The sequence below is a fragment of the Apteryx mantelli genome, chromosome 3 (assembly GCF_036417845.1).
Source record: "Apteryx mantelli isolate bAptMan1 chromosome 3, bAptMan1.hap1, whole genome shotgun sequence".
NCBI lineage: Eukaryota > Metazoa > Chordata > Aves > Apterygiformes > Apterygidae > Apteryx > Apteryx mantelli.
In genome coordinates this window covers 24,617,850-24,641,202 of record NC_089980.1, presented here as the reverse complement: position 1 = coordinate 24,641,202, position 23,353 = coordinate 24,617,850, and the positions used below count along the sequence as shown (strand labels likewise).

At 42.1% G+C, this 23,353-nt stretch overlaps 1 protein-coding gene across 1 annotated transcript in view; it reads right to left on the bottom strand.

The window, feature by feature from the left end:
- Positions 1–23,353, bottom strand: part of XDH (xanthine dehydrogenase) — a 55,322-nt gene that overhangs the window by 8,015 nt on the left and 23,954 nt on the right. Inside the window, exons 15-33 of the mRNA XM_067292956.1 lie at positions 20,528–20,712; positions 19,828–20,002; positions 19,099–19,188; positions 18,260–18,429; positions 15,629–15,752; positions 14,982–15,101; positions 13,364–13,460; positions 11,487–11,611; positions 10,506–10,639; positions 8,905–8,992; positions 8,181–8,267; positions 6,524–6,715; positions 5,879–6,024; positions 5,191–5,272; positions 4,418–4,513; positions 3,519–3,647; positions 2,671–2,745; positions 1,762–1,814; positions 446–560 (exon numbers count right to left, since the gene is read on the bottom strand). Of these exons, the coding sequence (XP_067149057.1) occupies positions 446–560; positions 1,762–1,814; positions 2,671–2,745; positions 3,519–3,647; positions 4,418–4,513; positions 5,191–5,272; positions 5,879–6,024; positions 6,524–6,715; positions 8,181–8,267; positions 8,905–8,992; positions 10,506–10,639; positions 11,487–11,611; positions 13,364–13,460; positions 14,982–15,101; positions 15,629–15,752; positions 18,260–18,429; positions 19,099–19,188; positions 19,828–20,002; positions 20,528–20,712 (2,283 nt within the window). The remainder of the gene's footprint in view (positions 1–445; positions 561–1,761; positions 1,815–2,670; positions 2,746–3,518; positions 3,648–4,417; positions 4,514–5,190; positions 5,273–5,878; positions 6,025–6,523; positions 6,716–8,180; positions 8,268–8,904; positions 8,993–10,505; positions 10,640–11,486; positions 11,612–13,363; positions 13,461–14,981; positions 15,102–15,628; positions 15,753–18,259; positions 18,430–19,098; positions 19,189–19,827; positions 20,003–20,527; positions 20,713–23,353) is intronic.

The window sequence follows — 23,353 nt, the reverse complement described above, 5'->3', positions numbered from 1 at the left end:
TTGTGTTAATATTAGTTCCAAACTATCCCTGTCAGTGCTCTGTACCATACATATCCAACTAGGTCAGATTCTAATTAATTGTCTTTTTTTTTTCTTTTTCCTTTCTAAAAGTCTCCCAGTGCTATTTTTAATGATTAACTCAATTCTGAAATGTTGCTGTTCCTTTGTGCTAACACAGTGCTGTTATCTTTTACTTAAGCAAATCCAATAACTTTTGCAAGCATTCATTAAGCCTCATAATATCCCTGCAGGACAGATAATTATCATTTTATTATACTTTACAGATTGCTGCACTGTCGAACAGAGGAGTTAAGAAATTTACTGAAGGTCACACGGAACCAATGACAGAGCTAGGAACAAGCTGACGCCCAGTATTTGTTCTAACTCCCTGTGAATGTTTCCTTCACCTAAACACAGAGGGCTATTTCACTGCTGACCCCCTCACCTTGTGGTCACCTGTCAGGCAATCTATCTCAACCTCAGAGCAAGCAACACCATAACTAAAGTAGCAGAATGGTCTCCCTTCGTTCTTTTCGAAGCTGTAGCCAAGATCAGGAATTCTTGATACAAGGAGAAAAAAAAACACATTTAATGTCATGTCATCAGCAGTCAAAATGAATACAACCACATGGCCACTTATCAAAGTCCTTATGTACTTGTGTTTTATCCCTCCCATCAAGCTCATGCAGAAATGAAAAGTATAAACAACTGTAAATAGGAATCTACTAAAACTTCCCTGTACTCCATAACCCTACTGAAATGAACTATTTTAGCCATCTTTATTTTCCCATGAATCTCAGGGTTTGTGACAACTGCTATGGATTCATTCCCATGAATGCAATAGCAAAGCCTTTGCTTTTAGAGTGCGGGTCAACATGTCTTAGAGATAGTTAAATTCTGGAGAATAATCAAGTTAAATTGACTAAGTCGAGGACTGTTTTTAAGCACAGTTCATGGCAAACTTTGTGTCTGGTTACTTATATTTTATTTGAAAGCTGTTTTATTAAAATACTGGCAGACACTTGGTTAAGAAAGTGACACATTTCAGAGATGCAACAGAAATGAGCTCATAGTGCATTTTAGTCCTACAGAGTCTCTTCTCAATACTGTGTTTAGTTTTTTATGTCAGCCCTTTGCCTCAGAGATGATGGATCTCTGTTTGCCCCCAGGAGTAAAGCTGACTAAGAAGAGAAGTATCTCATTTCAGAACTGCACAGGAACCAGCAAGAGTTTAAAGTGGGAGAGTGAAACTGGAAACACTGGGATCTGTTCATGCCACAACAGATAGGGTGCAGCTTCAGTCAGTTGCTGTAGGTAGCTCTGTCCTCAAGGACACCTCCTGCCCCCTTTTTCCCTGGAGCCCTCAATAGGCAGTAAGACCACCATGGTCATGAGTCTGACACAGGGCAGACCCCCAGGCAAAGCTCCGATTTCACTTATGCCTCCTCAAGTCTAGGTTGGCTGCAGGGAAGTTAGATACACTTCTGATTTACACAAGATCTGAATCTGGCCCCAAGAGATATGCTCCATCAGGAACCTATCCTCCACTGCCAGGAGACTGTTTGGAGTAGATGCACAGTGTTAACCTCAGTTTAACATTTCTAGGCAGGAAAGGGCATGCAGCTGGTGAGAAAAGTGCTGCAGGCCTTAGGTTACAGCAGTGACAGGGGGTGGGGGCCATAAATTCTCCCAGAAACTCCCTGGATGCATACCATGCAACTGAATAAGAACTGTGCCTCTGCAGCATGAATATTCACTCACCTATAAAATCCTGTGGCTGACAGGCTCACACAGTTCATGTAGGCTGCTTTAATCTGGCAAAAAAACCAGAGTTTTAAAACAGTTATTGTCCAACCAGTCCCTGCAAAATAGCTGCCCCAAACACATTTCCAGGAGAGCGTGTACAGAAGGTGCACAGTGACAGACAGACAGCACAGTACTGGGCACCAGCAGCGCCAAGGAAAACATCATCATGCAGCTGCTTCCCCATACAGCCTCAGCAGCAGCTACCAAGGGCAGAGCTCACCCACAGGCAGAGCGATGAGACTTACACCTTGTTGATTTTCAGAGACAGGGTGGAATTTCCCCCTCAGAGGAACAGGTTAAAATGCCAGCCACCTTGACTTCAGTGTGGCCAGGGGAAATCCTGTCCTGACTTTCAGATCACAAAGGCAAAGCTCCTCCCAGGAAGAGAAGAGCTTGGATCTGAAAACTGCCTGGGAGGCTGACAGTGCACCAATCTCTTAATATTCAGGGTGGAGAGATACTGCTGCCATGAAGCGCCACAGGAAAAGGTGGATGACAGCTCAGCAAAGGGTCATCTTTGTCACAGAATCCTTCATTACAAATCAGGTTTCTTCCTGTCCGGGACTATAGTCTGACTACAGGGATATATATAACCACTCAAGTTTTTTATTTGGTTTAGTTTGTCATAGGCAGGCCCCAGAATTTGGAGGAATCTCAGTATTAAATTCATAACTGATATTTCAGGGATCAGCCCTTTCAAGCTTTGGTTTCTTCCCTTGCCAGGTTTCTGCTTCACTGCCTTTCCTCAGGCCTTTCCTGGAGGAGGTGGAGGAGGCCTGGAGGATATGCCTGCACACTGGGTTGGCCAATGAAAACAATCTCTGACAAAGCCCATTTGTCCTGTGACAGATAAAGACAGCTTACCCAGTCTTCCCAGGACCCCTTGGGATTAGACTGTTTGATTGGCTCAAGCCTTTTTAGGATAGTCTGACATGCATTCTAAAAAAAAAAAAAGGAGAGAGAGGAGCAACATTTTAAGATCTGAAAAGTCAGCCTATAGTATTAGGAGCAGTATAAGTCTCCAAGAATCTTCTGTTTAAATCAACACTGCCTTTAGGACTTTGACATATCATAAAATGGAACAAAGTTCAGTAACTTGCTGCATAGATAGAAATGCTGACTGAAAAGGTTGTTAAAACACATTGGCTATGCTGATAGCAGAAGGGAATCCCAAATACAGCACAGAGCCTTCCAGACCATGATGCAACGTATTAGAAGTCCACTCATTTATACACTAGCTTTGTCTACACCAAGTCATAGGAGCACACCTTAGCATATCCAGCAAGATGAACTCATAATACTGATATGAAATTTTATTCTTGCCAAAATTCAGCCCACTCAATCAAACTGCACAGAGAGTAAAAACAGCCTCAAGTACTTTGGGAGCTGTAACTTTACAGGTTACCCATCCTCCTTTCTTCAAACCTGAGAATGACCAGTACTAAATTCTTCTGTTCAACAGAAGTCATATGCTATGCAAATAGATGCATTCATACCTCCACTTTCCAAAATATTGGAAAAAAATATGGTCATTCATTATCTATCATCTCCTGATAGTTACAGCAGGTACAGGAAGTTATAAGGTGTCCTTAGCCTGGAATTCCCTTTTGAAGGCTCTACCTTTCTTAAGCAACAGATAAATATACATCAATTTTTCATGTTCTGGAGTCCCAACTTGTGACCCAATAGTTCAAATTACTCAGTTTCCATACGTGGACAGCCATTCCGTTGATGTCTGCACTGACAGAGGCAGCTGTTGGGGAGGTGTTTGGAACTGTGTTTGTGCTTGTCTCACTGATGTAAATTTTGGAGGTGGGGATTCCCAGTGTCCTGCTAGCAACCTGGAGAGCAAAGGTAAAAAACTGATAAGTGGTTGTTCTTATACATGAGCATGATCATTCATTGCCTATGCTGCTAGGGTCTGGAGTGCAAAATGCCCTCTCCACTCCTAAACTTCATCTTTCTTGGGGAGTCAGCTAGTTTGGTGATTGAGAGCTAGCCGGAAAATTATGTTTGCCCTTGACAAACTGAGAATGCATACGCACGCATGTATGTACGCTTTTGCCACAATGACAGACATTCACTGAGACTAAATTCTTATCTCAACAATTAAAGGAATCAGAAGATAAAGATCCCTATTAGATTTTCCTTTCATTTCTCTGCCAGAACAACATTGTTCCCCTATGCCCTTTTAAAGAAAAAAACAAATGCAATTAATAAATTCTTAACAAATGCAGTTAAATATGTTTGCAGTGTGACAAATATTACTATAAAATATATGTATACTCTACTTTCAGGGGATGAAAAGAAATTGCCATAAGAAGCTAGATTTTAAGCATAACCTGCACTATCTACATTTTCAGTTTCATGTCACAGATTTAAACTACACATTAAAACCAAAGAACTAAGATGCAGATGATTCTAATTCTTGCACTCAATTGTAATATTAGGCTGTAAATCTGGCACTGCCGCTGAAACAGTAAGCAGAATTAGTCAGGATTTGTTACCCTGCACATAGAGGAGATTTCAAGCTATCTGAGGCAATTTTATACAGTGAGTGTAATTTCCCTGAAAAGATGTCTCCTACAGATGAGTCCAAACATGTTATTACCTGGATCATTTTGGTGTGAAGTCCTTGACCCATCTCAGTCCCACCATGTGTAAGTAACACAGAGCCATCTGTATACACATGGACCAGAGCTCCAGCCTATAAAAGAGAATATTAATCCAAGAGTCATCATAAGTGAGCTAGTGAAATACTTGGCAGACTTGAGTTACAAACTACAGAGAGAAAGAGAGAGAGAGAAAGAATTTGGAACTAGACCAAAGCAAAACTGGATTACAAAATGGAGGAACACGTTGCTCCTTGGTGTAACTAAAGCCACTAGCGTACACTTGGGGTGGATTTGCTCTAGTGTCGCTGACTCAATAGAGGTTCCAGTGACATGGCAAACCTCAGCCAGCATTTTCAGCTCAGAAAGCAGACGGACCAACCAGAACCTGCCCCTGTGCAACAGAGAGGTATCCTTCATCTGAACTTGCCAACACTGCTGACAGCCCATCAAGTCCAAGAACGCAGGCCATGCATACGGACAAAAATGACCGTATTGCAGAGTCACAGTGCTGCTAATATTGAGGAAGAGGGAACAGGCAGGGAAGTAACATAACAAAGTACCATGAAAACAAAGCAGTATTGTGGTACCTTCTGGACCATATAAACCGATAACTGTTGTTTTTCCCATTTTGTTTTTGAAAATTTGTGCTCTTTCCTAATTAATTTACTCCTTCCCTGAAAAGCTCTAGTTTGGTACAGAGGGAGGAAGACCTGGGGGAAGCAGCACAAATTTAGCTCATCTACTGAAAAGACAAATGACACTTACGGACCTGGTTCAGAAACGGGACAGTGAAGCTGATGCCAAATTTGGTAGGAATAATGCACATCCCTCTTTTCTTCCAGCGATTCTGCCTGTAATGACAGAACTTTATTTTTTACTCACCAGGCTTTCATTGCAACTCCATGTCATGCTTCTCTCTGACTGCTTGGGTATCAAAGCTGAAATGAATTACTTGACTGCAATACAGATTGAGTTGACCAGTAACTTTTTATGAAACATTGGCTTTGTTTACAGGTCCCAACAAGAAGAAATCTGAATTGAAGATACTTCCCCGGATATTAGAAAAGTAATTGTCTGGACTATTAGCTATCCAATTACAAATACAAGTCAACTAAAAAAAAGAGGAAAAGGCAGTGGAAAGCCTATACATATTGCCTTGATAGCCATCTGAAAAGTCAGGCAAAGACTAGACTCAACAGACCCTTCTCCTCTGCTTCATCTCCATTAAAAAAAAGAACATGTCATGCCAAGCCTGATTTGAGCCTTATCTAAGCTGCCAGGTCACAGACAGAGGTTTACTCCCACAGTGAGTCTGAAGGAATTTCAAAAAGAAAAATTTTTTAAAGTCACTCTCTAAATATATGGTCTGATTTCCCACCATTTCAGTGGCTAAGATAAGTTCAGAAGTTAGTGGGCAACAGGTACACCCAATGTCACTGTGGCTGCAGAACACCTACCTGTTGAATTCTTCAATTTGCTTCTTCCTGGCATGATAGCTGGAGCTTGACAAACATTCATCCCAGCATCTTCGCAGAGTAAATCCCTCCAGCTTTTGGTTAAAATGGGTTAGGTCTCCTTCACTGTAAAGATTGAGCTTCCGGACCTTCCCAAAGAAAGCAACATGTAAAGGACATGCCAAGTTTAATGCTTCAAACTAAGTCTTTTTAATGAGTAACATCAAAAGGAAGTTGCTCCCTAGTTTTTACTCCTTTGGTCACTCTACAGAACAATAGAATTAACAGATAAATCTCCGTTCATGGGAAAATAAGGAAACAAAACATTAAAGCTGGGAGTTTTCAAGAAGGATTAGGATTTAAGCACATGGTAGTAAGATTAGGGTACCTGTTCTCCTTGGACTTTTCTGAATCTATCTATCATTAAAACTGGTGTTACACAACTGAGGCTATGAGGGGAATTTAATGAAGCAGAAGATAACCCATGCTATAATGTGGCTGTCCCGAGGAAATTTTGAGATCCTGCTAAATACTTAGCAAAAATGAAGCAAAAGTTCTTAAGCTTCATAATTTGCTGTAGTTGTGTGTCCAGTTGCCAGAGCTTGTTCAAAGGCAGCGCTGCCCTGAAATGCATCAGTGGATTTGTACCTCCTCAGGTGGCAGGTCACACTTCCGAGCAAGGTCACTCATCCAACACTCAGCAATCATCATTCCTTGAGGCCCTCCAAAGCCACGGAAGGCTGTGTTGGAAGCCAGGTTGGTCTTGCAAATGATGCCCAAGCTGCTGACGTTGGGGATGTTGTAGGAGTTATCCAAGTGTAACAGGGCTCTGTCCATAACCTGATGTAGAAAAGATATGGGGGTGGGGGTGAAACAGGCGACATTTGATATGAATCACATCAGGCTTCCCACTGCCTGCTAGAGACAGACAAGAAAGGTCTGAAGCTAATTTATAACAACAATCACTTTCTCTTGCATCTTGTAGGCCTGTAGTCAGCACAGTTGGATGAGCAATGACGTGCAGTCTTCACTCCCTTCCATTTGCAACTGAGCATCAAGTGAGCTGTTTGCTACATCCTCCTGAAGGACAGGACAATAAGCACACTTCTCCATGATGCTTAGGACCCTGGGACAAAATGAGCTTCAAATTCTTCCTTGGCCCTGGGCTCATGCTGGGCCCAAACCGCCACTAAATGCTATTACTCATCTGGAAGCACAAGAATCTTCCTTTAATTATGCTGAGTAACCTGTTCCTAGAAAAGAAGTCTTGCTGATGTCAAGTGGCTCAGCACCCGGCCTATGGGAGTAATAGCAACTATGTGAAGTAAAGGTTTTCAATAGCTACATCTAAACTGCAGAATTTGGGACTTTCGTCCACTAATTATCCAGACTGGGAGTAAGCCAGTGCTTCTTTCAGGCTTGAGCACCCAGCTTTCCCTCCCAGCAGCAGCACAGAGAGGAGATTATGCACGTCCCAGACCCCAATTTCAGTCACACTCAGAAAGACAATTCACACTGATGCACTCCCAACCAGGCCCTTAGTTTACACAAAGACATTGTCCTGCCTTTCTGCTCTGTACAGCACCAAACACACTGCTTGCACCAAATGTGTCTCTGCTACTTGCATTCTTCTTCCACTGCAATGTGTTCATTTTGCAAAAAATCATCCAAGACGCAGTAGACCAGGGAAGGGGAGCTAGATTAAAACTGAATGACAGTAGGCTACTCTGTAGGTCACTCATGCGACAGAAGAGGAGAGTTTTCTACTCAACAGTGTAAAATTCTTGGAGACTGGAACACAGAATTACAGCCCATCTTTGTCCTTAGTGCTTCTAAACTCCAGTATTAAGCTTGTGTTAGGTTTAGGCATGGCTTAACCTGCTTGTTGATTTAGGCACTCTGCTCTGCTCAGTATGCTGACTTGGATATTTCCTATTCCAAGGAACTAACTTTCCCCATACCTGCCCCACTGTACTGACTATCAGCCATCTTGGATTGTGCAACAAGTCTCCCGTTACAGCCCTCTGCATGCATTTGTAATGCAAAATAAACTTTCCTGACCCTTTTGCCTAATCCATGTTATTACAGCATCAATAAGAATTATGTGGCACATGCCAAGGCAGGCCAGTTGGCTCAGAGAGCAGAGGCAGAAGTCCCCAAAATCACCAAGGTCTGTTTTCGGTCATGTCAAAGAGCAGAATGTGCAAGCATTGCTGTAGACAGCAGTTCTCCAAAGAGCAAAAGGTTGCCCAGGAAAACACGCATCTTCCACCTAGTTATCTGTCAGAATATTTCTTCTACTTACGCCATGAGAGAGGTCTACAGAGTTGCCCCCATTGCAGTAGTATGACACCTCCAAACTCTTGACCTTCCCATTCTTCATGAAGCCAACCTGTCAAGAGAGCCTCTTCAGTAATGTTTCTTCTACAAAATTTTCTGTTTCCTGCTTCCCACCCAAAACTCCGTGGACCTCACACAAACAAAAAGTGTGAGGTTGTCTGTCCTCTGCTGTAGCATGGACACCACAAGCCGTGGCAGTTAAAACTGCTTGGCAGAAGTTTCCCTGTAAGAGCCTAGGTAAGCACCTCAATCTTGCCTCAGAGAACACTTCTGAAATTAGCGCTGGCCACTTGCAGCAGCCACACCCTCCTTAATGGGATTTTGTTTTTCAAGCAGTTGGATGAGGATGAGAGAGGAAAGCAAGTTAACAGAACAATTAGTAATGCAATACTGTAAACAAATTGGGGGCCATCTAAAAGCAATGTGATTGTCGACAGGGGCACAATCTTGGCTTCAAGGAAGAGGGAAGTGTTCACTCTAAGGTTAGAAGGAAGGATCACTGTAGCCCACAGAACTTCTACAGGACTCTAACAGGCAAAACTCTATAACCCAGCTGACCAGACCCATCTGCAGCAGGAGAGATCAGCAGTGAAACCAGAGCAACAAGTTTATCACAGTATCTTACTGCTCTCTGATGCTTCAGATAGCAACACCAAGAGGACATGCATTCATTTTATATGCATGCATACCTTGTACCTTCCCAGGAAAGGATGCCTTCCACCACTTATCAGCATGTCCTCATCTCTATCCAACATGCACCGTACTGGGCAGCCAGTTCTGTTAAAGGAAAAGATACATTTATCAGGCAAAGCCTGAAATGCGCTATAAAGTTCCTACAGAGGAAGGCTCTTCTCTTTTCTGTGGGCATTGTCTTTCCAGAGTGGCAACGGCTACATGAGTTAGGAGTAAATTGCCTGGATTATATATCTTCCTCTTAAGAAAATGGCAAGATTGAGTAAAAAAGAAAAATATCTTAGAGATTGGGACCTGTTCTTGAAAACTCTTGTGGAGATTCCTATTTCAAAAAAGGATAGTTTCTTATAGGCACAGATAATAATAACTGAGCAATCACTTTTCTGGACTATTTGTCAAGGCGCTCTTTTGGCTCTGCTAGAGAAAATACCATACGAATTATGAAATAATGCTAAGTAAGGTACTAACTAGACTTTAATGTGACCTTGTCTTTAGCTGCTTATTTATTACCCATGGAGGATAACATGGAGGAGAAAAGGAGCTCCTCTTCATTTTCTAACAAGCCTGACTTCCCAGTGCCTCTCTTTAGGTTGCAAAAATATCTAGGGAAGGTCATAGACATAATTTCATTACCTCTGGAATATGAAATCAGCAGTTTGGCTGACAGAGATAAAAAGAATAAAAAATGAATATGTATTACTGATTAAGTAGAGAAAGCAGAAGGTTTGCTCAGAATGGAGAAAATAAAGCCGGTTTAAGTACAGGAGCTTCATTTTGGCTATTCTCCTCCAAAGATACTCTATCAAATTACTGCTATGTCCCAACATACAGCTAACATTAATAGCAGGGAGCATCCTAGCACACTAGAGCAACATTGGGAAGGGAAGTGTTACATGCAGTGCACAAGTGCCATCTTAGAGGCCATGTTCACTCACAACCATAAAAATTTGCACAGTTAAAGATGAACCCACATCAAACCTCCAGAAACCAAAAGCACATTTACAATCTACACTTCACAAATGGTTACAATGTGGACTGATTCCATGAGCTTTTAGGGGTTTGAAAAGTGGGGTTCTCTATACTTTGGCCTGCTCCCCTTCCTAGGGAAAATCCAAAGACAGCAGGGTTTGCAGAAGAGCAGAGAAATGGTAGTGCAAGGCCCATGTCTGTAGCAGATTTTTGGGTACAGAAGAGGCTGCCATATCTCTACTTTACAAAACGCAATCCAAGCAAGGCCAGTGCTGGATTTTGCAAGGTTTTGGGGTGAAGTGAACTGGAGGAGCAGAGAGTTTGACACACAAGAGTTTTAGGAGAACATCAATGGAAAAGCAGAGTAAGGTTTTTCCCTTTCTTATTTACATAGCAAAAGCTGACATTCCTACATAAGCACAGTCCCTTCCAGCAGCTTCAGTTCTCCTTCCAGCTAAGAGACCATTAGATACCTCCTGTAGGAACTCCCAAGCTTGCTACAAGCTGTACAGTAAGAAGACATAAAGAGTCTTTGAAGTGCCCCAGCACAAGTGGTGCTCCAAAATGGGCAGCCTGGGACAGGTGAAGTCTGAAAGGAAGAAGCACAATTCCCCGTACCCAAACTTACTTGAAAGCAGCCACAGCCACCACAGTTGACAAAATAGTATTTCTAGTCTCTTTTCCTCCAAATCCTCCTCCCATTCTTTTCACTCGAACAACAATACGATTTGAAGGGACTCCTAATGCATTAGCAACAAACTCCTGAAGAAAAACAGAAAAGCAGAGCACGCAAGGAGCTGAGCTGGTGGTAAGAAATAGATACCAAAATATGACCTGTCTTAGTTTTCTCCATTCTGCAAACTTTGCAAAGGTGCAAATATTCTGTTACTACTGCAGGTCCTATTGGTCCTGCAAGTGGATTTTTTTGCAGTTTGAACCAGCAAGCCCAGTATATCATCTCTGAAATGAGAGGGTGTACAGTGCTTTAGGAGACAGCATGAGATTCAGGAAGAGACTGACATGAGGTAAGCTTACCAAGGCATGGATCTCATTTAGCACAAAGTTTGAGATGCCTTCCACACTCTTCATTCTCCTCACTCAATTATGAGACTTCTGGATAGTCTTGGCGTCCACAACAACTGCACCACGTTTGAAAGTGAACGTAAATCACAAAGGAGGATTTATAGGGAATAATGCTTTTCTTGTTGGAAGTCAGTAAGTAAACAGGGCAAAGATATCTCATAGTGCCAGTGGCCTGTCCCACAAGGTGGCAGGGTTAGTCTATATTGTCAGTGTTTGCAGCACCTCCCTTTCTGACATGTCATTCAGTGGCCATGCCTATTCACCAGCTAGCCCCATCTCCAGAAAATGGTTAAAGATGTAATCCAGGCACAGAGAGAGGTGCTGCCAACAGAAACTTCTCCGTCACCTGGAAGTGAATTCAGAACACCACGGAGATGGATATGGACTTTAGATCCCACACCCAGTTCTGAGCCAGTGTGGCATTTTTATACAAGACAAGCTAGGACAAACTGCAAAACAACAGTTACCTAGTCTAAGCACTGAGAATCAAATTCCTTTTAGGCAGCAGGCTAATGAGAGACAGTACCTGTGTCTTCATTAGGTTTTGGGTTGATACAAAGAGTTCCATCTCACCATCTTCCCCCTTTGGCACAGCCACAGTACAGTGAGTTTCCAGATAAAAATGCTCCTGTCCACCAAGGTACATCTCTCCTAGAAAACAAAGAGAAAGAAATGCCTCATAGATAGGCTATCCCTGGAGTCATAAGAGATCTCCCACCACCTGTTGTCCGTAAACCCTTTTGACAGGCTTTAAAAGAAGCTCCTTTGCCCTGTCCAGCACTGGATATCCCTAACCTTCCAATTGACAATTTCAGTTTGTTGATTTAAAAAAAAAAGAAAAGAAAAGAAAAGAAAAAGCACCCCACTTTCTATAAATCTTCAGTCCAAATCACAAGTGGGTGGCACTTCAAAAGCAAGTCTACCCACCAGTCCATTGACCCAGTAACCCTTAAGAGGCAATGTTTGGTGCCTTTCAGACTGGCCTGATAACACCACTGAGATGAAGGATAAAAATAAATCAAACGTACTCTAGCTGAGCAGACAAAATGCAAGATTACAGACTTGGAAACAAGGCTGCAAAAATAGAAACCCAAAATGCATTAATAAGATCTAAATGGGAGTCAACTCTCAGCGACTGCACACGGCTCTTTCCCAGGGCATCTCACCTGGCAGTGCTGACAGTGCAATTTTCAGCTGTGCTACACATTGTTAAATCTCAGAAACAACCTCCTTTCCCAGTCATGGCCCTGGTCTATTTAGCTGCCATGAAAGTTAGTCTTCAGAGCAATTCCCAAAATGCTGTTCCTCTCTTCCTTCTATTCAACTCAGTGACAACAAAATAGCTGTCTTCATTAGACACATCAGGGAGAAATGCACACTTGGGTGAGACAATGCCTGCTGTGGTACCTAGCAGTGGCATTCACCCTGTGTCCCTAAGGGCCTTGGCCTGGCATTCACACAGTATTGCGGGCTTTTAAATAAGCTATTCTTATAGCTCAGAACAGCTTCTGCCTTGCCTGGCACAGTTCTTTTCAGTTTATATAGTGCTCCATAAAAAACAGTTAACAACAGCTTATGAACCCCTTGAAGTGCCAGCTCAAATGGTTGACTACAGAGAAAAAGTCTCAGCAATGTATAGCAAAATACAGCAGATGACAGAACTGGAAATGGTTGTTTCAATTAAATAATACCCTCCTTCCCCCATAGGAAGGGGAGCAGACATGTTACTCCATGGTCTCTGAGTATAAACCCTCCATACCAGGCCTTCTGTCTGTAACTAATTTAATTCTCTTCCTTCTCAGATCTTGCCAAGGGAGGCAACGTTCTGTCATTGATAAACACATAATTCCCTGAAGGTCTACAGTCTTTGACTCTTCCCTTCAGGAGCTACTGACCAATGATATATACTGAGCAAGCTACCCTTGTCTATTCCTGGTCAAATGAAGTGGTTCTGACAGAGTATTCTAGTTCACAGCTCTGGTACTGTCCCTAACTCTTAATGTTATTAATCAGTTGATGATAATTGCTATGTTTAGCCACCCTTCTAAACCCTGACTGGCAGATCCCAACTGAATTAAACCAAGAAACATACCAAAACACCCATCCCCAAAGACAGTCCAAAAACAACATTCAGAAAGTGTCATAGAACAGTTCCATGTTCTTCATGATACATACAGGCACAAATATTGGTAGATAGGCTTTCAGAAGCATGTATGTCCCATTTTCATAAATTAAAGCCACATAACAGGTTAAAGGAAATTGACTTTCTATAAGATTCAGACCACTCTGTGTCCGGATAGGGAAAAGCTCCTATATGGATACATTTTAGGAAAAAAATCACTATGTAGAACATTATCCTATCAACTATCCTGTTTGAAAACAGCTATTAATACTTATTCTCACCTTCCAAAATGTGATCAGATTCCTCAAATCCTTTCTTTACATCTCCCTTATTAAGCTTTCTTATAAGCTTAAAAAAGGATTGTTTCTCAATAGCTTCCTAGAAAACAAAATAACACGGTGCGGTTTTTATGGAAACAGAGTGACAACAACATTTTCTCTTACTGAAGAAAAAATATCCAAGATAAAAAGCACAAGAACTTATCGGTTACTAATTACGGTAATAGCCAAATGATTTGACTTAAAACAGTACAAAACAATTTTTCACAACACAGCAATTTTACAGAAGGCACCATAACTGGAGAATCCTAGATTGTTCCTTGTGATCCGTTTTACCTTATGGACCCAGAACCCCAAAGTTCGTAGCCACCAGAGCTACGACTTACAACTTACATGAACTCATGGCTTGGGGCAGGAGGGGCAGGGGAGAAACACAGAGAAGAGAGGCAAGGAACAAACTAAATCTCCCAGAAGGAATGAGGACTTCTGCAAAAATAGTTCCCTTTGGAGCCAAAATACTACAATCTTTCTTGCTGAAATTTTACAAACACATTTCACTTTTGCCAAAGCTGAAGCTTCCATAATAAAAAAGCAACTCAGGGCTCTCAGAAGATTAAAAAACCAGCATATTTTTGGCCTCACTATCATTTTGCTGGTTGAATAAGTAGCTAAAAGCCTCAGAAAGGGAAAAGTTCTCAAATGTTGTTTGCGAACTCCCAAATCATAAAAGCAAATCAAAACCTTTGTGCATAGATGACAGCATCAATATCTGTACTAGACAATGCACAGACTCTTTGTATTTGCATGAATACAATTCACATTACAAAACATATGGATATGAAATATTGACCATTATAAAAAATTAGAAATCCATGGTTCTAATTTCTCTCCAGTGAGAATGGCTTCATACATTTTTTTCTGCCTGTGAATGCTTTCTTAGATTTTGCCATTTGCTTTTACTCTCACATAAGGAAAGTCTTCTGATTAAAAAAAGGCATAAAATAATCACAAATTGGTGACATTCATTTCTTCAGCTTTGAGAAGATCTGCTAATGGACTGTATCCATACAGTCCAGAAATGTCCACTGGGGAGACATAACTCCTGAAAATTAATTTCATCAGCTTTAGAAACTGGACAAATATTCTGCAGAATCGCAAAGAAATAGTGCAGCTACAGAATGAGAAGGGACTTTTTCACACCCTCTTATTAAGTGTTGTAAATTAGTGAATGGAGAATGAACGAATACCAATGAAGCCAGCAGGGTTATACCAGAGAAGAATATTGAAAGTAAGCATCGTGGGTAAGAATGTAACTGAAAGTAATCTTGTTAATTTAAACAAATTTGTGTTGAGTGCAATGTATCGCCCAGAGTCTGTCTTATTTGTTTCAATGTCAAATAATGTAGAAAAAGTTAATGCACTCCCAATTAGTATACCACACCAAAGGTGTATCCTCTTTATACTTAAATATATAAACCATTCTTTTTATCTGTATCCTGTTGCATTCACATCACAAAGGCAACAAAACACATGGTTAAATAACCTCATGTGTGAGAACAGAGAGTAACTAGCCATCAAGGGGCCACAGATTAACTGTGGAAGTAGATCTGAGACATCTTACCTGAATCGTGACAATAGGTTTGAGCTCTTCATACCTAATCTTCACAGCTTTAGCCGCTCTTCTGGAATGCTCTTGTGTGTCTGCAAGAACTGCACCAATGATATGACCAACACAAGTGACCTAGAGGTAAGAATAGGACCCATCATCACTTGCTGTATGTATATGAAGGCACTGAAAGGCTCACGATGATTTCTCATCTCTTCCTTTCGTACAATTCTTTCTTTGTTTGTTTGAACCAGGCTTTTTAAAAATAGCTTTGAATAGGATGAAGAATAGTCTAATATTAGCTGAGTGGCTAGAGTTGTGGTATCTTGCTTCTCTCTGTATAAGAGCTATCTGAACGATACATAGCCAAATTACTCATACCTTGTCATGGAAAAACCTGATTGCAAATAACTTTGGAAAGTAACTGAATGAGTGAGCCTGTTCCAGTTGCCTGCAGCTTAGAGGAGAATGGTGCGGATAGATGGAGGTGAGGGGCACAGAGCAAGGAAATTCAGGCCCTATTGAATTTGGCAGCAAGATTTCTATCGACTCTAGTGCAGTCAGGATTTCACTTTGTGTATGGTGGAGGACTTCACTGGATAAGATAAGAAACCCCATCTCCTATGTAGTGTGATTGAAAGATGCTATTTTTAACCACCTACCATGTCATCAGCAAAAACAGTCTCATCGTTAGCAATGCCAGTGATGTTACTCCCAGGAACATCCTTCACAGAGACAAAACACACAAACCCAGGGACAGTCTGGGCTTCAGATGCATCTATAGAACTAAATAAAGAGAGCAGGAGAAGCAGAGTTATTATTTTTCATTGAACTAATTCTGTAAGTGCTTATAAACATGAAATACCAATGAGTCTACAGACCTGATTCCCTGTGGCCTGGCTATGCAAAACAGGAGTTTGTCATATGAATATCATGTGAGACCAAGGCAGAAAGGCAACATACTGGACTTTAATCATTGGGGATCTATATTTCAATTTGGATCTTGACAGTCAGTCTGATACTCAGTCTGCTTCTTTAAACTATATTGTTTCACACATCTTTTGGCTGAGACGCATCTGAAATTGACCTCCTGATCATGGCTACTAAAGATCTCTTGGCACTTTTATCCAAAGACAGATTGGTGTTAGTGATGGCCTGGCCTTCCTCCACTGTCCTTTTAGCTGTCATGATTCTGTAAAGGCAGGATTCCTCTCTGTGCATTGATAAACATGAGATTTTACTGCCTACACATAGCATCAACAGTGTGTTCACCTCTACAGAAAAATGCGGCTGTGAGTCTGGAAGAAGTTGGTAGAGTACCAATTACAAAGAAGCTGTAGAGTATTTAAACAGACATTAAAGAAATGAAGCTCTAAGAGACAAAAAGTGTCATGAGCGGTCTTCTTTGGTAGTCAGCAAAAGAGGTATCTAACTAAAACACTTGCCTGCTTAAGTCATATACAGATTTAAAACTAAGTGACAAGCAAAACAGAATGTAACTATAAATATATTACATAAGACTTTCAAGCTCCCTTTGCAAGATTTTGTATGCTGGCCTTGCAACTGGCTGGCTTGACAATGGAGCTGTTGCAAACAGAAGAGCTGTGGGTTTGTTTCTCCTAACTGAATGATTTATTGTCTTCTGTAAATTGCTGTAATTTTTCCAGCATGCTTGTATAGATTACTGAAACTCTGATTCAAAATGTGCCTGAAAATAGTTGTTTATGCATCCCAGTGAGTTATGAACTTAAAAAAAAAAGAAAGAAAGAAATTAAATGTATAAATGAACTTTCACACATGAACTCTTAGACAGCAGGAGCTGAAAACAATGTTATTTTTCTTTGAAAAGTTCACTTTCCTGCTCTTCTGCAATAAGGCCTCAGAAAGAATCCCCTGACTGATTTCCTTAGTCAATACAGAGGCAGATGATTTCTAACTTACACTTAGTGGTCAAAACCTGACTCAGATGAAGTGGAAGTTTTCTCCTTACTTTCAACAGAGCCAATATTTTGACCAGCAAAATCATAGGCGGAAATACTTCTGCCACCTGATGAAATATTCTGCTACATCCTCTGCAGAATGACACAGACGTATGGCTTGAAATGTGAATACACAGTGCAAGTACAAGAGTATGTGCACACCAACCTCTAGAAAATACTGCATATTGTGGTCACAAGCATAGATCTGATGCTTTCTCTATTGCCCCATGTGCACGGGTAATAGTAACAATGCTTATGTGTTTGTGGCACCATCAGTGATCAAATTGCAACACCTAAGATTTAACTATGATGACAGAGCAGTTTCTTTCATAACTGGGAGTCAACTACATCTGTGCATCCATGACCACCATGCTGCCTGTCCTGTATTAGAGCACTGTGGAAAAGCTCTGAGCAGAAAGCCTAAATAGGCAGGAAGTATTGCTTAAGGAACAAACAGCACATTGCAAGGCTACTGAAGATGACATGAGGCAATGTAATGTAGAGTGTCCCACACCAAAGTAGTTGAGAGCAGATGAGAGCCTGCAGAGCCACCACAATGTAAGCACAATTAGGGATTGTGTGGGGCAGTCAGTATTGCAATATAACAGCATTAAGACTCATATGAGAATGCATAAGACATTATCTGCCAGAGTAGGCTATTGAGAGGTGGTTAGCATGGTTATAAATCATTCATCAGCCATGCTCTGTATGGACAAGACATGTTTCAAGCCAGCTGCACTTCCAGCTACTGACCTATCCACCTTACTACAATCAAGCACAAACAGCTCTATATCTATTAGCTGAGGCTAATTCATATAGGTTGATATGCTGAAGGCCAGAGCAAGTAAGCACTCGGCAAGGTAAAACAGAAGATGTTGCACACACAGCTGACTACACACCAGTGGGAGTGCTGTAGTGGAACTGCATGTTGCAAGCTGAACTTTTAGGCAGGCAAAAATGGGCATGTTCAAGCTGCATGCTCAGGTCAGGGGATAAGATGACATCTCAGACATTGTGGTGCTCTCCTATCCTGCTCCTTTGCATTCCTGCACATTTGCATGTAAGAGATGGGGCATGCAAGAACACTGCCTAGGGGCTAGGACTTTGTGCTCCAACAAAGCTGGGAGTTCAGTGTTAATTCCCTCATACTCCCACTGAACATACACAGCTCACCTCTATGTAAAGATGTGCAATGAACTGGAATTCCCACTAACGCAAGAACCTTCCCCTCACCCCCTCCTTGACAGGTCAGTGTTTTCTAAGCCACCAGACACCGGATGCTTGCAACATCTGAAACTCAGGAGCAGCACTTACAGGATCTTAGCGTGGGCTTTGGTGCTGGTGACCAGTGTTAGATACAGTTCATTCTCATAGTGAGGGATGTCGTCGCAGTAGACAGCCTCTCCACATGCTTGTTTGGCTGCTGAAAGGTGCATCAAAGGCCGGCCCACCATATCTTCAACTGCCTGCCCTGTGGGCACTTCCTGGAGTAAAACACATGGCTAACTGCTGTTGCTCCTATTGCAGGGGACACAAGCATTGACCAGAGAGCAAAAGGCAGGAGATACATTCTAGTGAGACTGGGAGGGGGAGTGCTAAGTCCTGTGGGATAGGAAGATAAACACGATGGAGTGGCTACACAGAGGGGACTGTAGAGAATGAGGTGAAAGGGATTCAATTTTTTGAAACTGCTATAGAAGAGATGGATTTGATGTGACAGCTGGCATGAAAGATTCAAGTTCTACAGCCAGTTTCTCCTCTCAAAGCTAAAGAGAACAGGTCATGAGCAGAGAAACAAGGAAGGAGATATATCCTGAATCCAAGGCCTGAGAGATGCAAAGAGGCAGGCTATAACTGTGCAGAGTAGAACAGTTTCAGTTTGAATACGGAGTTCTGGCTGCAGAAGAAAAGTGCTATCCACAGCAATTTTTGTGAAGCTACACACTTCAGGAACAAAGTCTTGGGCAATGACATAAAAGAATATTGTATTCTAAAGCAAAGAAGAGACAGAGACCCAAATACAAGTTTCATGAATGGCACGACTGCAGTAAATTCATGTATGGTCCGTATTCAGGGAGGCAACAAGACAATAAGCAGCATAGTTTGGGCTACAGAAAAGCCTGAGCCTGGATCATGTAGATACTGCTACTTACTTGGAAGAGCTGGACATTTGCAATGGGATCTTTGTGAAACAGCTCTGTGGCACTGATGTAGTTTGAGGGGATGGGCTCACACAGCTTATTCTGCCAGAGACACATTAAAGAACAATCATCTCCCCTGCCAGTCCCTTTCTCACATTCCCCAGTAGCTCAGGATATTCTCCTCTTTCCCTCAGGCTGGAGTTTCCCTTCTAATGCACCAGAGTAACCTGCAGAGCCATGAGGGGCAGACGCACCAGTTGAAGGCTGGTCAACAGAGTAGAGTACAGCTGTTGATACTCTGTGGCAGAAGCCCATAGTCACCACATAGATGGGCCTAGCACTCATCTTGCTGTGAAGATAACCCATCTTTTACAGGGTAAAAGGCAAATGGGAAGAATAACCACAACCCCACAAGAGCAGGTGCAGCGCACTAAACAGGAGAACTCCAGGAATCCTCCCATGTGCCCTCAGAGCAGTGTCTTTCCACAGCAATGTGGGAATGCCAAGGGGAAGCAAGTGGGCAGAAACATTGATCACTGTCACACAGAGAAGGAGCAGGGCAGCTCTGGCAGCTAGTGCAACAGGGAGTTTTCTGTCAGAAAATATTGCCTTCATGGCACCTGCAGGCATGCTAAGTCTGCCGCTCCATCTGCTTGTATCTGAACCCTCCTCATGCCTTCCCCATACAGAGAGCACACACAGGCCCATCTTTCCCAGCCCTCCTTCCCCAGCACCACTCACAGGGCCATTGTGCTGCTTGCTCAGTTTCTGAAGAACCGTCAAGTAGAACTTGAAGAAGAAGCTGAGCGTGAGTGTGCGTCGGAAATTCACCATCCCACCAGGCGCAGAAGGAGACAGGTCCATCTCACCCGCCAGCAAGTGGCAGGCATCCTGCAGCAGCTTCTCATTCCAGTCTCTGCAAAGGAACACAGTGATATCCAGTCCTTGCTTAGCCCTAAATATCACCAGGGCAGATTAATTCATCTGACATGGCAACTCCACTGGCTCTCAAGTGACAGCCACCTGCTCTATCTCTATCTACAGTATGTGTGTCACCTTTGCTCTCATATTGAGCACGTCTTCTGTTCTAAAGATATGGCAATGTCATTAAATGATGAGTGCAGGTTTCTCAGTTCAGTTTGGATGAAATTCAGTTTTTCAGGCTATCCCTGTGTCTAGCTTCTGCCCACCTCTAGGGATGAGTGCACTTAGCAGGAAAATGGCTCTCTGAATGAGAGACTGACATGGATGTTTGAGGGAAAGGAGTACTGGAAGAAGCAAGGCTTCACACAGAACACAGACTGCTGCAGAACTGTAACTATGCTTCTTCCCCTTTCTCCTTCTGGGTGCTATCAGAGAGGATTCAGGATATTTAAATTGTTCATGTAAAAGTCAACATTGTTCCTACTAGGCAGCCTTTCTATCACAGAAAAATTCCTACCTCCCAATGAGCTTTTGGCAAGTTTTTATTGCTAGGACAGTTGTAGGAGCCATTCCTCCATAGCTCAATTTAATCTCTTCCACTTGGCTAGTGCCTTCGTGAAACTGGACTCTCATGCCACAAGTCACAATAGCAATGTCATCCTCCCGGCGTGAAGCCTGCTTGAAAGCTGAGAAGTACTCACCCTAGGAGAGAGGAAATGATTTCTTTATTCTCTACCTTGGCATGCTTTGGAATATAGACATAGTCAAACTGTTGGCCTGTCCCTACATGGATGAGCTATTCCACAGAACTGTATCTGGTTGATTTGCCTTGCAGTGCCAAGCAGGACATGTTTGTTCAGGCAGCACCATATATTTTCTTAAGATTCAAAGATTAAACTTATCCAAGCTAGGATTGTGTGTAAGATGAGCTTTGATAGAGATCTGCTGGTACCTGTCACATTTTTTCCATGTCTTGGGAAGAGGAACCAAGACAGAATTTTTGTACATAAACAAGTTTACTCTTCCTCAGTAACTTTTTATTTCTCCCAGTCTGCTAAGCTGTTGAGTTGGAGGCCTAACCAGTAACACTGAGATCCTCCTAAACCAGTAACACTGAGATCCTCCTAAACCACTTCTCTTCTTGCTCTTTGGAAAGTCATTGAACTCTGGAAGAACTGAAATCAGTAATCACAAATGGATCCCAGGTCTAGAATGGACCAGGCTAATGGATATAAAACTTAATTTCAGGCTGTTCCTACAAACACACTTCTCAGCAACTACCCTGACTCCACACAGCAAGGAACTTCTTTTCAAGGCACCAGCAACTACCACTCACAAAGCTCAGCAGCTTTTTCATAAAGAGTGATGTGCAACTTGAGATTAACACTCTGCCAGTTTACACCAAATGATGGTGTCACCCTGGAGCCATAGCAAACTCAGTTTTTCCCCTTCCCTGTCCTGCAGAGTATGACAAATTCCCACTCAGGCATCCTGCAGATTAAGAGAAGAATCAAATCTGATGACTTTACATGGCCCTTGCGGAGAGTTTGCTGCCAAGTTTTTTCTATAATGGCTTAGCCAAGTGACTCCGCACAGCACAACACCCTGTTCCATTAATTATCTCTAATCAGAAGTGAGCAACACTTCTTCCATTACCGTAAAGAACAATTCCTCTATTGTTGGCAATGGGTGTAGTTTCACAAGAGGCCCATTTTGTGCATCGAGATCTCATTACTAGAGGTATAACTGAAGTGCGTGTTTCATTTCCTGAATTCAACTAATTAGTGGGCAACCTGCAGATAACAGCCAAGGAGCAGGATATGCCACTCCGCTTGTTAAAGCAATTAGCCTTCAAAGAGGAGAAAAGCAATCTCTCCCCTTATTGCACACTTCAGAGAAGCTTTCCAATAATGGGATTACAATGAGAAGACAACACTTGCTCTCATTCCTCGCAAGAGACCACAGTTATCTTGGTGCAAAGTCCTGTGGGAGACAAGGCACCTGCTGTTCTTCCTCATTGCTAGCTAGGAAGCTAGGTAAGGTCAACCATTACAGCAGCTGCCCATGGTTGCCCTTGTCTGCCCTACCTCTCAGCAACACAACAGAGCATGTCCCCTTTGGACTTTTACAGTGAAAGCTTCTAGGTGTTAGTTATCTCACAGGAAAAACACACTTTCATAGCAGAGGGAAAAAAGGCAACCCACACTGCTAAGGGTTGCACATGAATCTAAATCAGTCTCCCACCTTTCCTCCTGGAGAGGAGGCAATACCAACTAGGAGCACACTAAGAACTCCACAGGCTTCAAAAGATTTGTAGGCAATATTCACAATTGCAGAAACATTGTTTCTATGTCAATTTATTCAGTCCACCACCATGGAAGAGAGAAGTCAATAATGACATGAAGGTTGGAGGATACTAATTTGAGGGATGAAGTAAGACTTGATCACCTTTTCCTGTCTCCCCAGCAGGACAAAAATCATGATACCGTGAACCTGTGACAACAACACTGAGCAGACAGTAGTTTAAGCTTAAGGTAGGACAGAAATATACAGCCATTGTGTTGACAGGCTTTTTCTTTTGAAAAACCAGTAAAGATTTACATGATAAAGAATAATGATATCATAAAAGATTAAATAACAATGACGAACATGAATAGGAAGATGTACACAATGAAAAGGATATGAAGGTCTGATGGTCATTAAGTGAGTAATAATGCAGGTGGTGGACAACATTTATTAACTTCATCTGGAACACAGGGAATGTTTTTATAGTCCAGAAGAGAAAGAGGGCTGTTAAGCAGAGGATATGTCCTTTTCTAGGAATGCCATTTTATACACTAAAAGATAAGCATTGTTTTCTCTTCTGGAATCTGCTTATATGTATCTTTAATCCAGCGAGCTGTTTCCTCTTCTAAACGCTGTCCTTGCTCAGCTGCAACCTCAAGAGCTGACACACAAACTAGCAGGGGAAAGAGGTTGTTACCTCCTCTCCCTTAACAATCTCTCTATGTGATAAAGCCTACCATGAATTAAATCCCCCTACAGTAACAATATATAGTGAAAACTGCTAAACTTCTTTGGTCTGAGTCTTTGTGTTGTTTGGCCAGTCTTGCACTTGCGTAACAAGTCATACCAATGCAGAAGGTAACATCAGTTTTAAACAAACATAAACCAAAAAATCAGATTCTGCTGTGCGATGACACAACCCTGCTTCCAGCTGTGAGGAAATCACAGTTCCAGAAGACTTTGCCTGCCTCATCCCAGTACCTCCAGACATCTCTTGAAGAACTTTAGTCATCCTGGCTTCATGTTTGTGAGCAAAGATCAGCCAAGAATCCATGAA